This window comes from Mesitornis unicolor, unplaced genomic scaffold (assembly GCF_000695765.1).
Source record: "Mesitornis unicolor isolate BGI_N332 unplaced genomic scaffold, ASM69576v1 scaffold34758, whole genome shotgun sequence".
In the NCBI taxonomy this organism is placed as follows: domain Eukaryota; kingdom Metazoa; phylum Chordata; class Aves; order Mesitornithiformes; family Mesitornithidae; genus Mesitornis; species Mesitornis unicolor.
Genome location: NW_010203128.1, coordinates 7,614 through 24,594, shown reverse-complemented (window position 1 = coordinate 24,594; position 16,981 = coordinate 7,614). Strand labels below are relative to the sequence as shown.

General features: G+C 57.9%; 1 protein-coding gene across 1 annotated transcript in view; it reads left to right on the top strand.

The window, feature by feature from the left end:
• The window catches only part of CHD6 (chromodomain helicase DNA binding protein 6), a gene marked incomplete at both ends in the record, with an annotated part of 30,172 nt that overhangs the window by 6,020 nt on the left and 7,171 nt on the right, over positions 1 to 16,981 (top strand). The window contains 17 exons of the mRNA XM_010190619.1: positions 474 to 539; positions 1,031 to 1,089; positions 1,441 to 1,558; positions 2,977 to 3,063; positions 3,335 to 3,469; positions 3,776 to 3,897; positions 4,508 to 4,751; positions 5,200 to 5,376; positions 6,804 to 6,947; positions 7,698 to 7,953; positions 8,446 to 8,656; positions 9,119 to 9,314; positions 9,796 to 9,960; positions 10,365 to 10,544; positions 11,732 to 11,842; positions 15,683 to 15,885; positions 16,305 to 16,504. Coding sequence (XP_010188921.1) covers positions 474 to 539; positions 1,031 to 1,089; positions 1,441 to 1,558; positions 2,977 to 3,063; positions 3,335 to 3,469; positions 3,776 to 3,897; positions 4,508 to 4,751; positions 5,200 to 5,376; positions 6,804 to 6,947; positions 7,698 to 7,953; positions 8,446 to 8,656; positions 9,119 to 9,314; positions 9,796 to 9,960; positions 10,365 to 10,544; positions 11,732 to 11,842; positions 15,683 to 15,885; positions 16,305 to 16,504 — 2,674 coding nt within the window. The remainder of the gene's footprint in view (positions 1 to 473; positions 540 to 1,030; positions 1,090 to 1,440; positions 1,559 to 2,976; positions 3,064 to 3,334; positions 3,470 to 3,775; positions 3,898 to 4,507; positions 4,752 to 5,199; positions 5,377 to 6,803; positions 6,948 to 7,697; positions 7,954 to 8,445; positions 8,657 to 9,118; positions 9,315 to 9,795; positions 9,961 to 10,364; positions 10,545 to 11,731; positions 11,843 to 15,682; positions 15,886 to 16,304; positions 16,505 to 16,981) is intronic.

Here is a 16,981-nt window from a genome sequence, read left to right as displayed (position 1 = left end):
GGTGTTGCTGCAGTTTGGGCCTCATTGCCCTGTGTCTGCCCTCTGGTTCAGTGCTGGCTCCTGGTGGGTCCTGGCAGCTCCTTTCTGCTGGTCTATGTGTTGGATCATGCAGCTCATTCCCTCTGGTTGCTAGCAAAGCTGCCAGATATTAGTAATGGTCACTAATTGTTTTCATAGTGTTCCTATGTCTCTCTCTACTCCCCTCTTCACAAGGCTTTGGTGTGGGTATTAGTCAGTGCTGTTGTTAAGCCAGTAAATAAGACCTGGCCAGCGGCTCCCTGCGTCGCCCAGGGGCTGCCAGGAGCTGCTTACACCTGGGGAGGTGCTGCCGGTGCTGCCTCAACTGCCGCCCAGGGCTGTGTCCCTGCTGCTGGGCCGGGCGCGGACCCGGCAGCTCTTAGGGGCCGGGGGGGTGCCAGAGGCCAAGCCACGCCATGAGCTGGGTGAACAGCGCTCTGCTCTCCTGTCCCCAGGAGCCTCCCGAGGATGATGCCAATATCATCGAGAAGATCCTTGCCTCCAGGATGGTGCAGAAGGAGGTGAGTGGCAAAGATGTCGGTGGGACTGAAGGTCCTTGGGCAGAGAAGGGATGAGACCTGGCTGCCTTGCGCAGCAGGGATTTGAGACGTAGGAGCAGTCGGTGCTGCCGTGCTGTTCCTTGCACCCACTCTTGGCAGGTGCTGCTGGGGTGTACCCGGACTGGCACCTTTCTGGGCTGGGGATCGATGTGGTGCCTCTCCTGTCCTGGGCACCAAGAAGCCTCTGCAGAGGAGTCAGACTTGGGTTGATGCCCAGGAGGTGTTCAAGTTCCCCATGCTTCAAGGGTGGTCTCACACCAGGGCCACTGAGCCTCTGGGGCAGGCAGTACACCGAGTGCCTGGCTGGCCTCGCTGTCTGTGGGGCTCGGCCTGCCTGGAGCCAGGCATGGAGTGCCTGGCTGCCCCCAGGACACGGAGGGTGTCCCACAGTTTCTGCAGAGACGCTCTTGCTGTTGTGGGACGCTCTCTAACTCTCCTTCCCTTGGTTTCAGGCTCATCCCGGAGGCCTGGCGTTTGAGATGGAGGAGTTTTACGTCAAGTACAGGAACTTGTACGTGTGGCGGTGTGGTGCTCTGTGCTGTGGCAGCGGGCCCTGTGCATGCAGGAGCGAGGGCTGTGCGCTCCCACTTTTATCCCATCCCCAGCTGCAGCCCCAGCATCCCTGTCTCTCGGCTCCATGTTCCTGAGCCAGCCCTGGCAGTGGGAAGCAGGAAAGCTGCTGCAGCCACAGTGCTCCGTCTTGGCCTGGGCCATGGGTTCCTCCAGTTTGGGGTTTCACACAACGAGTTGTAGGCTGGGTGTTCTCTGGGTGCTGGGAGATCCCTTACGGTCTGCATGTGGGCAGGAGTGGGCCCAAAGGCCTCCTTGGTCATGCTTTGTTGATTTATTTTTTCCTCTGCAGCTCCTACCTCCACTGCAAGTGGGCAACTTTGGAGGAGCTGGAGAAGGACCCCAGGATCTCGCAGAAGATAAAGCGCTTCCGGAACAAACAGGCTCAGATGAAGCATATTTTTACAGAGGTGAGAGCCGAGTGTGGCAAGCAGCTGTGCCTGACCCTGCCACAGCGGGACCCAGTGTGGTGGCGGAACAAGCCACAAGCCAAGCTCTGCCTCTGGCACCTCCCTGCCCAGGCAACACCAGCTCCAGGCCCAAAATTCAGGGCTGGGGTGGGCAGGCAGGGCTCCCTGTGCAGCTATGCCTTGCTTGAGCTCTGCCATAGCTCAGTGAGCCCAGAGTGCTGCCCACAGCCCTGCCTGTGCCCCCTTGCTGGCACCATGGCCATGCCAGGCAGCAGCGTGGCACCTTAGCTTCCATTTGAATCAGGGCACAACACAAAGGGTGAGTGGGTGGGGATTCTGGAGCCAAGGGGCCATGACAGTGCCCTGAACACCCATGGTGTCACTGGCAGAGGTATGGTCAGGGTGACAAATGTCACTTGGCAGGCACAGCCAACCTGCTGTTGTTGCTCGATGGGAAGGAGGGCAGCGTGCAGTGCTGGAGGTGATTTCCTGGAGGAGCAGAGATGCTATGGGAGAGAGGGAGCTATAAATACTTGGGCTTAGGGCAGCTCCTGTCTGCTCTGCTCTGTAAGCAGATTAATCTTGTTTAATATGAAAGGTGTTCTATAATTTATCTTGCTGCTCCAGAGGTAGTTTGGATCTCCTCAAACTGCCCCTTACAAGTGTAAATAAGGCCAGTCGACTGAAAATTTCTCCATGGATGTAGTTGGAAGGCTGGGGGTGTGTGTCAGATTTCTCACTCCCGAGTCTGTTCAGGGTCTACCCTTCCCAGTGTGTATTGGAACGCGCTGTACCACTGATGGTTTAGCAAGGAGCGTTCTTTCCTCTGACTAACGGACCTGGAGAGCTGCGAACACATAAGCCTGGTTTTTCTCCTTCCTGAGCCCTAGACGATGTGTCTCTCTGAGGACCACTGCTGTTCTAAAGCCCGCTCCTCCCCGGTGTTCCTGATCAGAGGATCAGCCTTTGCCTCAGGAGCAGTTGCTGCTGGCGACTGCTGAGCTGCAGGTGGGGAGAGAGAGGCAGAGACAGAGATGGAAGTGTCATCCCTTGCAGGGGAGTGGAGTTCATCGGGTGCTGTGTCTGGCTCTGTGCTGTGGCAGTCCCAGCTCTGGATGCTGCCTGTAAACTGGAGCATACAGCTCAGGGTTTTGTACCTTGAGGCCAGATGGGCTGGAGAGGACATTTCTCCCTCCCAGCAAGGGCAGCATGGAGCCTGCAGCCGCTGTAAAGCAAGAACTTTGCCTTCTGCAGGGCTCCTGTGTCCTCCCTGCCCAGAGACAGATGTCGTGTACCTGCATCCAGGGCACTTGGTGTGCTGTGCACAGCTAGCAGCATCCTGGGGACAGATGTTCTGTAGCTGTTTAACTCTGAAATCACCTTGAACTTACCTCTCTTTTTATTCTTTGCTCTTGCAGCCTGATGAGGATTTATTCAACCCAGACTATGTAGAGGTAGATCGAATTCTGGAGGTGGCTCACACAAAGGACCCTGACACCGGGGAGGTGAGTGGCTGCGTTGCTTGCTTGCCCCATAGAGGGAGGGAAGCTTGGCAGGAGGCTCAGACCCATGACGTGCATTGTGTGTCACCTCTGAGCACCCCAAGGCCTTCCCAGCGTTGTGCAGCCTGTGCCCTGTCCGCAAGGACCCTTTGGCACAGGGGTGAATGGAGGGGGCCGCTGGCTGTCCCTGTGACTCACTGTCAGTGGCAGCCTGTGCCTGCACACCGGGGTTACACGGCCGCAAGCCCTCTGAGCCTGTCTCTTGACACTGCAGGAGGTGACTCATTACCTGGTGAAGTGGTGCTCACTGCCCTACGAGGAGAGTACCTGGGAGCTGGAGGAGGATGTCGACCCAGGGAAAATTAAAGAGTTTGAAGCCCTCCAAATCCCTCCAGAAATCAAGCACATGGTAACGTACCCAGAGGTAACGTACCTGGCTGGCATTTCGCTGCCCTGGGCAGGCAGGGACTGTCTATGACTTGCCAAGGTCCAGCGGTGCTGACTGTCTTGTCCCTGCTGCTACAGTGCAAGTCCCATGTCCTCCCCTCTGCATGGGTTAGTTAGCAGGATCCGAGGGTGGGATCCACAGGCCAAGACCGGCTGCCAATGACTGTTCTGAAGATGTCCTGATGCGCAGCCCCAGAAGCAGAGTCTGGCCTCGCTGAGCATCAGCCTCTTCCTCTCCATGGACCTTGCTCCTGCTCTTTCCTCCTAGGAGCGCCCAGCGTCTGAATCCTGGCAGAAACTGGAGAAGTCTCGGGAGTATAAGAACAGCAACCAGCTGCGGGAGTATCAGCTGGAGGGAATGAACTGGCTGCTCTTTAACTGGTATAACAGGTGAGGAGGAGCAGGAGCCCTGCGCTCCTGTGAGCGGTCCTGCTGGAAGTGGGGCCCTGGTGCATGCAGTCAAGGGAGCAACGGAGCTGGGAGAGCATAGCTGACAAACAGGGGCCTGACAGAGCAGCCACTGAGAGCTCCAGTGCTGGAGCTGGCAGACAGCTGCCAGAAAAGTGGCGTTTGTTTTAGCTTTGCAACTGAGTCTTCAGGAATGTTTCTCCCTGGTAAATGCTGGTGAGTCTTGGAGATAGTGGGGCTTAGCTGTTTGTCTAAGATACACCTGGTGTTTGGTGTTGGCCAGGCTACTGGTGACCCTTTCCTGTGGCAAGAATAGGCATGCGCTGAGCTGCAGCAGGCCATCAGATGCAGCTTGCGCTGGCTGGCGTGCACCCAAAGGTCAGCATCTGTCACACTGACTTAGAGTCCGTCGTCCTGAAAGAAGTTGGATGGTCTGGCTTACCCAGACTAGTTTGGGCCACTACACCAATATCCCCCCACCCTCCACGGCGCAGGGTGGAGGTGATGGGCCTGCCATCCCATCGAGGAGTTGGCGACAGGGTGGTTCCTGCCCCTGAGCACCACATTCACCTGCCCCTGTCCCTCTCTGCAGGAAGAACTGCATCCTGGCTGACGAGATGGGGCTGGGGAAGACAATCCAGTCAATCACCTTCCTCTCAGAAATATTCCTGATGGGCATCCACGGCCCCTTCCTCATCATCGCACCTCTCTCTACTATCACCAACTGGGAGAGGGAGTTCCGCACCTGGACGGAGATGAATGCCATCGTGTACCACGGCAGCCAGATCAGCCGGCAGATGATCCAGCAGTATGAGATGGTGTACAGGGACACGCAGGTGACTGATGCACACAGCACTCCCAGGATGCATCCCCCAGCCCTCACTTCCTTTGCTTGGGAAGCACTGAGCTGCATGTGGAGATTGTGGTTCATTCGGAGAGGGAAAGATGGTCTTTTAAGACCTCTTTGCTGGCATGGGCTCAGGGTGCACTCTGTGGGAGTGAAGAAAGAGCCCAGCTCATGCAGAAAGGGGAAGACGCAGCAGAGCCCCAGCTGCAGTTCTTGTCCAGGCTGGTTTGCTGCCCTGAAGCAGTGTCTGCTTTGGAGAGATGCAGCCTGCAACCAACGAGGAGGCTTGCAGGAACCTGCCCGCTGCTCGAGAGAGATGAATCTGGGGAAATCCCAGCTAGGAGCCATATGCTAGCATTGATATGTTGACAGGATGTCTGACAGTGTCCTGCTGCCCTGCGGGAGTCAAGCGCTGCGTGTGGTTTATGTCTTCCTAGGGTAACCCTCTCCCTGGGATCTTCAAGTTCCAGGTGGTTATCACCACCTTTGAGATGATCCTTGCTGACTGCCCGGAGCTGAAGAAGATCCAGTGGCGCTGTGTGGTCATTGATGAGGCGCATCGCCTGAAGAACAGAAACTGCAAACTCCTGGAGGGGCTGAAGCTCATGGCCCTGGTGAGCATGGTCCTGTCCAGGTTCATGTGAGAGCAGGGTGGGCTGCAGGTGCCACTGCCAGGGCTGAGAGCTCCCTGTCAGAAAACCATCCAGGACCCATCAGGTCACTGAGGCAGTGCCAGTGATGGGGGAGCCCTTGATGGATGGGGGACTGGTGCCTTGCAGCCATCACAAACTCCATTTTGCTGAAGTGGAATGTTAGCCCACAGCAGGTCATGTCCCCCCGTGCCTTCCCATCCATGTGTGCTCCCTGACCTCTGCAGCTGGTTTCTTACTGCTCTGCAGGTATGGGACCAGTCCATGCCAGGGATGGGGGTGCCAGACCTTGAGTGATAAAAAAGGGATCAATTTGCTGCTCTGAGAAATGAATTTGGATGGCCAGGTCCTTTGCAGCCCTGGGAAACACAGCGCTGCTGTTTGCTGGACTGAGAGCCATCAGGCATGTTGGATCTTGCAGCACTACCCAGCTTCCATCACACTCGACTATAGCTGGGCCAGGCCTCTGAAAATTACCATTTTATGTGGTGTTTCCACATGACCCTGTGTCTTGTTCAGGTCCCTGCTGGGCTGTGAACAGCCTGAGGCAGAGTGGGATTTGGCCCCTCTTCGTAACCCATCACCCGGTCCTGTGGGAGCCTCCCACTTTACAATTGCCCTTCTTTTGTAGCTGATGACTCCTGGGTACGTTCCCTGTGTTAGGTTGGGCAGGAGGATGAGCCTGAGCAGGGAGTGAGTGCCCGACTCCCTGGTGTTGCTGGAACAGAGTGGCTGGTGTGCCTGGGTGGCAGCACCTGGTGGTGCCTGAAGCCAGAGTTTGTGGTGTCAGTGCATTTATCTGCTCCTCACACCCCCAGGTCTTGGGGGGCTGTCTGGACCCCTGTCTCCTTTGATTGCACATGTACCTCCATGGTGAACCTCTAATAAAATCTCCTCCTTGTTCACAATGCACACTTGACACAGTCATACGTGCCCTTACTGATTTTGGAACGCCTGCTCACTCTGCCCCTAACAGCAGGTCCCTGATGCCCCTCAGTATCACATGGCTCTGGGCCATGTTCCCTTTCATTTGACCTGAGCCCTGAGGAGGGTCGTCCTGCACCCAGGTCCCTGTCCGATGCCAGCACAGCCCTGCTTGGAGGGTCTTGTGCCAGGGCAGGGCCAAAGCCTGGGGCTGGTGTGGGATTCTCCGCTTTGGCTGTTGTTGCTGCACAGAGCTGGACTGGGACATGTCCAGGGGAGCCACAAGACACCGTTGTGTGACAGTGGCTGGGTCCAGGCTGGCACCATGGCCAGGGGAGCCTTTCAGGGAGTGTGTGTGCCCACAGGCCACCCAGCATGCTCCTGAGGCTGGAAGAGAGGGAGCATTGGGACCCCTTGGACCCAGCCAGTAGGTCTGAGCCCTCAACCTGTTTTCTGTGTACACCCAGGAGCACAAGGTGCTGCTGACAGGAACCCCCCTGCAGAATTCGGTGGAGGAGCTCTTCAGCCTTCTGAATTTCCTGGAGCCACAGCAGTTCCCCTCAGAGACAGCCTTCCTGGAGGAGTTTGGAGACCTGAAGACAGAGGAGCAGGTACCTAGGAGAGTGATGCTGGTGGCTGTTAGCACCAGCCACTGGGACACATGGTCACCAAGCCAGGTGTGCACTCAGACACGTGCTTTGTGGAACTGCATAGGACTTCTCAGCACTGCTTTGGAGAGAGGAGACCAGCCCGTGCCAAGGCAGTGGTCTGCTCTCTGCCAGCTCCCTGCTGCCCAGTGCATGCCTGGGCAGCACAGCTCACCCAGCTTTCCCACCTGCTCTGTCTCTGAGACCAACAGAAGTGTAGGGAGAGTGAGGAGATCAGTAAGGAACACTTCTCAGGTTCCCCTAGGGAGCATCCTCCAAAATTCCCCTTGAGCATGGGTCATGGAAAGCAGCTGTCCCCTGGGCTGTCTCGCTGGCATTTATTGTCTGGTTTAAGTGGAGATTGCACAGAGATCAGCATTCAGAGGGAGCAGGCACAGGCACAGGCACATGGAGCAACTGTTGTCTCAGCTGCTGTCAAAGCTCTCAGCTCTTCTCCTGCAGCAGTCACATTTACCCAAGGTTGCCAGCAGCATGTGGAGTATCATGGCCAGGGGCTGGTCACTCACATGCCTGCCTGCTTCCCTCCACAGGGCAGCCAGACCCTGAAGTCGTCCTGGCGGTCAGCAGAGCAGCTGCCCCATTTGTTGTGGGATTCCAGCCTGGGGAAGCCCTAGGGTTGCATGCCCCTCCACTGTTGTCACCGTGTGCTTGCCATGCAGGGAGAGCAGTGAATCTCTGTGCTTGCTCTGGCAGGTGAAGAAGCTGCAGTCCATCCTGAAGCCCATGATGCTGCGACGGCTGAAGGATGATGTAGAGAAGAATCTGGCACCCAAGCAGGAGACCATCATTGAGGTGGAGCTGACCAATATCCAGAAGAAATACTACAGGGCCATCCTGGAGAAGAACTTCTCCTTCCTCTCCAAGGGTGCCAACCAGCACAATATGCCCAACCTCATCAACACCATGATGGAGCTGCGGAAGTGCTGCAATCACCCGTATCTCATCAACGGTGAGGGCTGTGCACAGGAGGCGTGGTGGGGACGGTTTTCACTGCAGCATTTACTGGTCATTCCCTGCAGAGCTCACCCAGCTTGGGAGCCAGTTCAGGCCCCCATGCCATCTCCTGCTGGTATGGTTGTGCATCCAGGCCCATCACAGGATGCAGTGATCTGCCGTGGTGCCCTCAGGGGCAGCCCAGTTTCCTGCAAGTGCTGCTTGCTGGTGGCCATCTCAGGGTATTGCGAGGCTCAGAGTCTTTCAGGGTGTTCTGGTGTGGGACTTTCTCCAACATCCCAGCCTGGCTTGTTCGGCCAAGAGCTGGTGCAAGCCCTGAAGAAGGAGTAGAGTCACAGGAGTGGAGGGGCTTCTGGAGGTCTCTAGATTGTATTGACTGCATGGGCTCTGTTCCTCGCATGGTGGTTTGCTGTTGGCCTGAGCAGGAGGCTGGGAGCAGCTGCCCTGCCAGCCTTCCCAAGAGCTCACATCCCTTCTCACCTGGCAGGGGCAGAGGAGAAGATCCTGGAAGACTTCCGTAAAACACACAGCCCAGAGGCACCAGACTTCCAGCTGCAGGCCATGATCCAGGCGGCTGGGAAGCTGGTGCTCATTGACAAGCTGCTTCCCAAGCTGATCGCCGGTGGGCACAAGGTGCTCATCTTCTCCCAGATGGTGCGCTGCCTTGACATTCTGGAGGACTATCTCATTCAGAGGCGGTTAGTACAGGCTTCAGCATTCACCATAGCTCCTCCACATCATCTCCATCCCAGGGTGGGGATCTGGCCATTCGTACCAAAGGATCTGAGTTACAGGCTACTGCTGGTATGGGCAGAGACCCCAAAGCTGGGCAGCTCTGACCTGTCCGGTCTGTGTTTCCCAGGGTTGGTCCTAGGAGTGACCAAATGGAAATAGGCCCTTCCCTTGGTCCTGGTTCCCATGAGCCCTGGTTCTGTGCACTGTGTGGGGGGTTGTGATGGTTTTGCCAAAGAGGAATGATTTCTGAGTACAGCCACAGCGTGCACAGGCTGATGGGGCCTGTGCACAGGTCCTGCCAGTGAGTCCTGGCTGCCCGCATGCCCACACAGAGCCCAAGAAAGGAACGAGAGGGGCTTTGTGAGCTACAGCTGGTTCAGGCCCCGCTGTGACCCTGCTCTCACCGATTTCCCCTCTCCGAGCAGGTACACGTATGAGCGTATTGATGGGCGTGTGCGCGGGAACCTGCGCCAAGCTGCCATCGACCGCTTCTGCAAGCCCGACTCGGATCGCTTCGTCTTTCTCCTGTGCACACGGGCAGGGGGGCTGGGCATCAACCTGACTGCTGCCGACACCTGCATCATCTTTGATTCGGACTGGAACCCACAGAACGACCTCCAGGTAAGGGGCCAGGCTGCTGTGACTCCTGCCAGCTGGGGAGGGAAGGGCAGCAGCACCCGGCTGTACTGGGCCATGCTGGGAGAGCTGGCAGGAGTGCAGGCAGAGGGGACATGTCATGGGGGAGGTCACAGTGTGGCACAGGCGGGCCACAGAGCAGGCAGCACTTTGTCCATACCTAGTGTTGGAGGGGACGAAGTGTTGGGCATTCTCCATCTGCAGAGAGCCAAGGCACCAGCCAGAGCCCCACGTCCTTGCTGGGGTTGCAGAAGTCTCCGATTCCTGCTCCACAGCTGCCCAGGCCTGGTGCTGGGCAGCACCCGCTGGCAGAGCCCCGCCAGGCCAGCCACAGGCACTGGATGTGGGTGCTGTGGTGGGCGGGAGCTGACTTGGCTCGGTGCTGATGGCGCGGGGTGCCATGAGCCGCACGGTCCCCATCCTGCTGGGCTCACTGTGCTTGATGCTGTGCCCTCTGCGCTCCTAGGCTCAAGCTCGCTGCCACCGAATCGGGCAGAGCAAAGCGGTGAAAGTCTATCGCCTCATCACCAGGAACTCCTATGAGCGGGAAATGTTCGACAAGGCCAGCCTGAAGCTGGGCCTGGACAAGGCTGTGCTGCAGGACATCAACCGCAAGGGCAGCACCAATGGGGTAGGTTGGCTGTCAGAGCAGGGCCAGGCAGGAGGCACTAAGGGAGAGCTCTGCTCCTTCCCCTGCGAGTCACTGCCAGGTCGGAGCAGAGACCTGGGCAGGCTTCTGAGCGGGGAGAGCCCGGACCCACACACCCATGTTGCTGCTGTTTGGGCTGTCAGGCTGTCCCTGCACTGCCACGGGGTTGGGGAACACATGGGGCTGTGTCTGGGTGACATGGACTGAAATTCCTGACTGTCTCTCAGGCAGTGTTTTGAAGTGACCTCTTCGCTGTAGCAGCAGGAGGTCCGGGTTGGCTTGGGGCATCTCTCCCCTCCCTCCTGGGGAAGAGGAAAGAGTCTTCTCATGCTGTGTAGTGCCCAGGGCAGCTGGCCAGGTTGGTGATGCCCCCATGCTTTGGGCAGGTTCAGCAGCTCTCAAAGATGGAGGTGGAGGACCTGCTGCGGAAGGGTGCCTACGGCGCGCTCATGGACGAGGAGGATGAAGGATCAAAGTTCTGCGAGGAAGACATTGATCAGATCCTCCAGCGCAGGACGCAGACCATCACAATTCAGTCCGAGGGGAAGGGCTCCACCTTTGCCAAGGTGTGCTGTACTCCATCGGGAGGGAAGGGGCGCTCCCGCTGGGGTGGTGGGGGAGATGCTGGCAGCATGCAGGGCAGCAGTGGTGGTCTGACCTCACCTGTGTGTCGAGACACAAGCTCTCCTGCTCGTCTTGCTGCGCCCAGGAGTGAGACCTTGCTGGAGCACAGCAGCAGTGTGGTCTCCTGTCCCACTGGTGGTCAGCAGAGCATTGAGGAGAGGGCCGTCAGCCTGGGCCGGTGATGTGAGGCTGCCCAGGAGGGTTTATCTTGCCGGAGTCCACGTTCCCTGGGGAGGAGGCAGAGCAGAGGCTGCCTTCCAGGTGCCGGGCAGTGCCAGGGTGTGCTCTGTCACTGGGCTGGTGGTGTGGACAGATGTGGAGCTGCTCCTGTGTCCCAGTCAGGGCACTGCAGGGTGGAGGACTTGCTCTTCTGATGGACTGAGGACTCCTGGCTGTGGCAGCAGGCCATGTCCAGAGCTGGACCCTCTGCTTGGCACTGCTGTGGGCAGGGTCAGGCCTCTCCTTAGGGAGGATGAATGAGTTCAAAACCTGGGTGAGATCCAGTCCTTAGTTGGGCTGATCTTCTCATGGACTGAGCTTATTTGGTCCAGAGTCTGTCACCTCCCCTGCCCTTCTGGCCACCGGTGCTGCCTCGCTGTGGTGCTTTGCCAAGCAGAAACGCAGGGATAGGGGTGCTGGTGGTGTGGGACGGAGTTGTGGTACCTTCAGCACAGCCCTCCCACAGCACAGCCCATCTCAGTCTCCAGCCTCACCCTTCTGCTGCCGTGGGACCTGGCTCTGCAGGAGAGCCCCAGGGTGGTGGCAGGACCCAGCTGCTGGCCTGCACGATGCCTGAAGCTGCTGTGCCATGGGAAGCTCTGTGTTGTGGGGCCCTGACACCCCCACAGGAGAGAGCCCCAGGAGCCAGCTCTGTGCCATGCTCGTGGCTGGTGTCCGCTGGGGGCACTGAGGGCCGTCTGTTCCTCTTCCTCCTGAGGGTCAGGGAGCCCAGGCTCCATTTCCAACAGGCCAGGCGTGACTGGGAGAGAGAGAGGTTCAGCTCCCTTAAGCAAGCAAAGAGCCTCCTGGCGTGTGCACTGCAGACAGATGTGTTGGGGATCTATGTATGGGGGGAGGCACACATGGATAGGGAGTTGCACCCTGTTCACTCCTCTTCTTTCACTCCCAGGCCAGCTTCGTAGCATCAGGAAACAGAACTGACATTTCCTTAGATGATCCCAACTTCTGGCAAAAGTGGGCCAAGATAGCAGAGCTCGATACAGACGCCAAGAATGAAAAGGTAGGATCCAGCTTATGACTCAGAGCCGTGTGCTCCCGCTGCGCTCGTGAAGGGCTGTGTGTTAGGTGTCAGGAACTGCTGCAAGTGAAGACTGACCTGCGAGTGCTGGCTAAAGCCCCAGTTATTTCAGCCACATGTTGGGCTGTGACTGCGTGCTATTTCAGGGTGCTCAGTCCGTGCTCCCAGTTACTCCCAAGCCTGGTTAAGGGGCAGCAGTTGGGGGCTGGCAGTGTGCGCAGAGAGGAGCGGATGAAGCAGCCAGCACAGTGGCAAGCCTGGGAACCCCGCAGGCTGGTGTGGCTGCCTGTGTGTGAGCTGGGGCTGTGCCGCAGTTCCGCACAGTGGCTCCTGCTGCCTGCCACGCTGGGTGCTGACAGCCTGGGCAGTTGGGGCTTGGAGCAGTACCAGGACGGTCCCGTGCTGCCCTGCAGGAACCAGCTCTGATTTCCTGGCTCCCTGGCTGTCTCACCAAGCCCAGAGACCTTCCTTAGCTCAAGGAGTGCCAGGGCTGAGCTGCTGTATGCCCTGGCAGGGCACAAAGGGACCCAAGTGCCAGCTCTTGCTGTGGCTGGGGATGTTCTTACTGTGGAGGGGTGAGCGAGGCTCTTCCCACACTCAGGGCAAGCTGTGTAACCGTTCCCAAGCCCAAACCCAAGTCCACGCGAGGCCTGGCACCCTGGGCAGAGGGAGGCATTTGGCCTGGCAGCTCTGGAGGAGGCCTGGTGAACTGACATGAGTTTGGGTACTCCAGCCCTTCAAGTCCTAGAGCTTGCAGTGCCAGGCGCGTTCATTTCACCGCAGCCCCCGGGCTTCCAGTGCCGCAGGTCTTGATGGCTGAGGAGGTGCTGTTTGTCATGGTGTGGCTCAGCAGAGTTCTCCTGGCAGTGGGCAGAGAGGAAGCTGTGCTGCCTGTGACTGCACCCGCTGGCCCAGGCTCCCTCTTGTCTCCCCGGGTGGCCTTCCAGGCCCTTTGCAGGGCCACAGCATCCAGGGACCTGTTCAGGGAGCCTTAACCCAGCAGCAAGTCCAGCCATTTAGTGACCTAGAAGCAATGTGGACTTGCAATTAGTTTGGGCTGGTGGGGAGCAGGTAACATCAGAGCAGGCAGGTCCCTGGAATCGGTCGTACATCCCATGCCGCTTTTCAATGCCAAGGTAAGAGCAGTAATATCCATAATGACCACACTTCTCTGTAGTGATTAATTCGTAATGTGTGGGTTCCAGCAGCAGCACAGGACGATTTTGAGGAGCCGCAGTGGCATGACAATGCTGAGACACTGCTGGTCGAGAGGCATCTGTCAGGCACACCAGCACCCTCAGGTCCCAGGCTCTCACTGGAACTGGTGTCCTCGCTGGGTGAGCACAGGTCTGTGCTGCTGCAGTGGGAGCAGTGCACTGGCTGGGCTGGAGCAGGCGGTGGGTGCTGTCTGGAAGGCAGCACTTTTGGAGAAATGTCTCATTCCGGTGAACACGGCAATGCTGTGAAGGCTGTGAGGTGCTGTGCTGCTCCCCTGCCTCGTTTGCGCTCCCAAACGAAGACGGGTTGCAGGGAGGTTGGACGTCGTGGCTGTGGCCCTGGGTCTGTTAGGGCATCGCTGTGAGTGGATGCTTGGTCTGATTTGGGTCTCAGAGCTCTGTCCTAGGTTAGGGTAGACTGGGAAGGGGCTGCCAGGGGCTCAGTGACCCAGGGGACAGACACAACCCTGCCTGGTGTCTGCAGATGCTCCCTCTTGCTCAACTTCTCATCCTCTCTGAGCAGAAGGGTGCAAGCAAGGGCATCCAGGCCAGAGGGGCTTGGCCCTGAGAGTGCAGGGGGTGTCACGAGAGGAGATCGGGCTTGGGCATCTCCTCTGGTGCTTCCCCCTGCTCTTGCAGTATCAGTGCTCCCACATGCTGCCCTTTGGATATTTTCCATACCCAACTAAGTACTAGCCATATTCAGCCAAGCCTAGGGGGTTGTTCGAAGACAGTGTGGGTCAGGCTCAGTATTCAGGTGCTGTTTAGAAAGCGATCTCTCTAAAAGCTGAATGTGAAAAGGGATGAAGGGAGCTGCCCAGGGCTTCTCCTGGCCTTATGGTGCAAGCAGGGGCAGGTTTGGATTGTGTCACTCCTTCCTCCATCAGCATTTGCAGCCGTGCTGTCCTGCCATCAGGGGTGGTCACACATACAGAATCACACACAGAATCGCTCGGTTGGAAAAGACCTCTGAGATCATCATGTCCAACCGTTCCTGTCTACCCCCTAAACCATATCCTTAAGTACCTCGTCTACCTGCTCTTTAAATGCATCCAGGGATGCCCCCCCCCCCCCCCCCCGGCCCAGCCTGTTCCAGCTTCTGACGACCCTCTCAGTAAAGAACTTCCTCCTTATCTCTAACCTGAACCTCCCTTGGCACAGCTTGGTGCCGTTTCCCCTTCTTCTATCCCCCATCACCTGGGAGAAGAGACCAGTACCCACCTCTCTAAAACCTCCCTTGAGGCAGTTGTAGGTGCTGATGAGGTCTCCCCTCAGCCTTCTCTTCTCCAGGCTAAACAAGCCCAGTTCCCTCAGCTGCTCCTCATAAGGCTTGTTCTCCAGACACCTCACCATCCTTGTGGCTCTTCTCTGAACACGCTCCAGAATCTCAACATCCTTCTTATAGTGAGGGGCCCAGAACTGAACACAGTACTCGAGGTGTGGCCTCACCAGTGCCAAGTACAGGGGGATAATCACCTCCCTGGACCTGCTGGTCACACTGTTTTTAATATTTGTGGTAACAAGGAGTAACACGGATCTGGCAGGCCCATTGCTGTGTCCAGGTGAGGGGGTTGTGGACTGTAAACGGATGCTTCTGGGGTATCACCTCTTGCCCTCGTTGGCAAATTGGCTCCTTCCCAGCAGCAACTGTGGACAGATGTGGCAGCAGGGAGCTCCAACTTGTGCTTGGCTTCCCCTGGCCTGGTAGCAGAGCTGCTGGATGTTCCCCCTGTGCCTCTGGGGAGCATCTCCTGGGGCTGACATCCTTGTTCCTGGTCCCTGCCTGCTCTGCCCATGCCAGGAGCTCTCTAGCTGAGTGCTGAGGTGGAGCTGGGGGCATCGGTGACTCTGCCTGTCAGGAGATGGGTCCCAGCTCTCTGCTGGCCCTGCCGAGCTTGTCGTCTCAGCTACAACCCAGGCCTCTGCTCCTGGCTCCTCCATCGAGCGCAGAGTGCTGCAGCCGGCTTCAGTGAGGCTCCAGGTCCTGCCGAAATTCCAGCTAAGGCAGCAGCGCTGTAGAGATGGTGTTAGACAGCAGCAAGAGGGAGGCCCCACAGCTCTGCGGGCCAGAGAGCGGGGGGGTGTCTGTGTCCCACGTGCTTGAAATCCAGGCAGATTTAGATGGCATGGATTCATCTGATAAGGTGGGGTGAAGGAGAGGAGGCAGGTATGTGCTACTTAATGTCATACTGCTCCCTCCTGCACCTTCTTGGAAGCTGCCTTTCCTCATCCAGCCTACCTGTTCCCTCCAGCACAGAAATTACACCACCTCCAGCACAGCGCTCAGTGCAGGAGTGTGATTCAGAGCTGAATCAGCTGCTGGTTGTCAGCAGTTTGAAGCCAGAGGGCCTGATTTCCAACCTGCTGTCGTTCAGGCTGAATTTTGTGCTGGCCGGGAATTGTCTCGTGTGCAGGCAGAGCCGCACGCAGGTGATTTGGAGCAGGTATCCCAGCGGGAAGGTGATGGCTGGCCACGGGACAGGTGAGGCGGGATCCAGAACCGTGAGCAGAGCAGGGTGGCAGTGTGGCAAGGATGCTCTGTGCCCTGAGGGAAGGCAGGTGTTTCTGCCATAGCTGAGCACATTTTCCTCTCCATCCCTCATAGGAGAGCCTGGTCATTGACAGGCCTCGGGTGCGGAAGCAAACCAAACACTACAACTCCTTTGAAGAGGATGAGCTGATGGAGTTCTCCGAGCTGGACAGTGACTCAGACGAGCGACCCACGCGCTCGCGGCGCTTCAATGAGAAGACACGGCGGTACCTGCGGGCTGAGTGCTTCCGTGTAGAGAAGAACCTGCTCATATTCGGGTGAGTCTGGCCCCCTCTCAGAGAGCATGGCCACAGCCTCCAGCTGCCCCAGTGCACACACGAGCCCCTGGCTGCCCTAGCCACTTGCTGCCTGTGCTGCCTGCAGTGTCCCCTCCTTCCAGCAGTGACCTCCCTGGTGGGACCTGGGCTCTGAGTGAACATTTGGGGTGGAAGGAGTGTTTGGAGGGGGGAAGCTTGAGCTGGCAGTTGGCACTTCCAGAGTCTGCTCCTGCTTCTGCCCTGTTCAGTCCTGGACAAACCTTTCCCCCTTTCTGCTCCCGTGATGTGGGTGCAGAAGCCCCCTATCCAGGGGAGCTGGCGGGGCTGTGCCCCTGACTGAGCTCCTCCTGGAGAGAGGTGCCAGCGAGATCTCTGGTTGTACAGGAGCGTTTACGCTGTCTGTGTTCCTGCCGTTCCAGCTGGGGACGCTGGAAGGACATCCTGACCCATGGGCGGTTCAAGTGGCACCTGAATGAGAAGGACATGGAGATGATCTGTCGGGCCTTGCTGGTCTATTGCGTCAAACACTACAAGGGGGATGAGAAGATTAAGAGTTTTATCTGGGATCTCATCACACCGACGAAGGACGGCCAGAACCAGGCTCTGCAGAATCACTCAGGTATTGCGTGTTCTCTCTGCCATTGCACCCGTACCTGTCACTGCCGTGCCAGCCTACGGCACTGAGGCTGCAGAAGTCAAAGCAGAGCTGACCGAAACAGCCAGTGAGCAGTTGCGCTTGAGCACCACACAGAGAAAGTGGCTGCGATGGGACTGACCCTGAGAGCCAGCAGCAGGGATGGCTGGGTTGGGGGGGGGATGTTTCCTGACTCCCAGTGCCGTGGCTGCTGCAGAGAGCACCTTGTGGTGGGAGCAGAGATGCCATCCTACTCCAAAGCAGATGCTGCTGAGTTTTCTCTGGCTGGTGAATACCATCAGAGTTCCCTCACACATAGAGACACTATGCAGTGAGCCTGGGGGTGCTGGTGACCGTATGAACACGCTGGCTGTGAGGGCGTGAGGGTGCTCATTCCACTGGGAGTGCAGCTGTGCCTGGCTGGATGGCAGGACACGGCAGGGATTGTTGTGCAGGGACCCT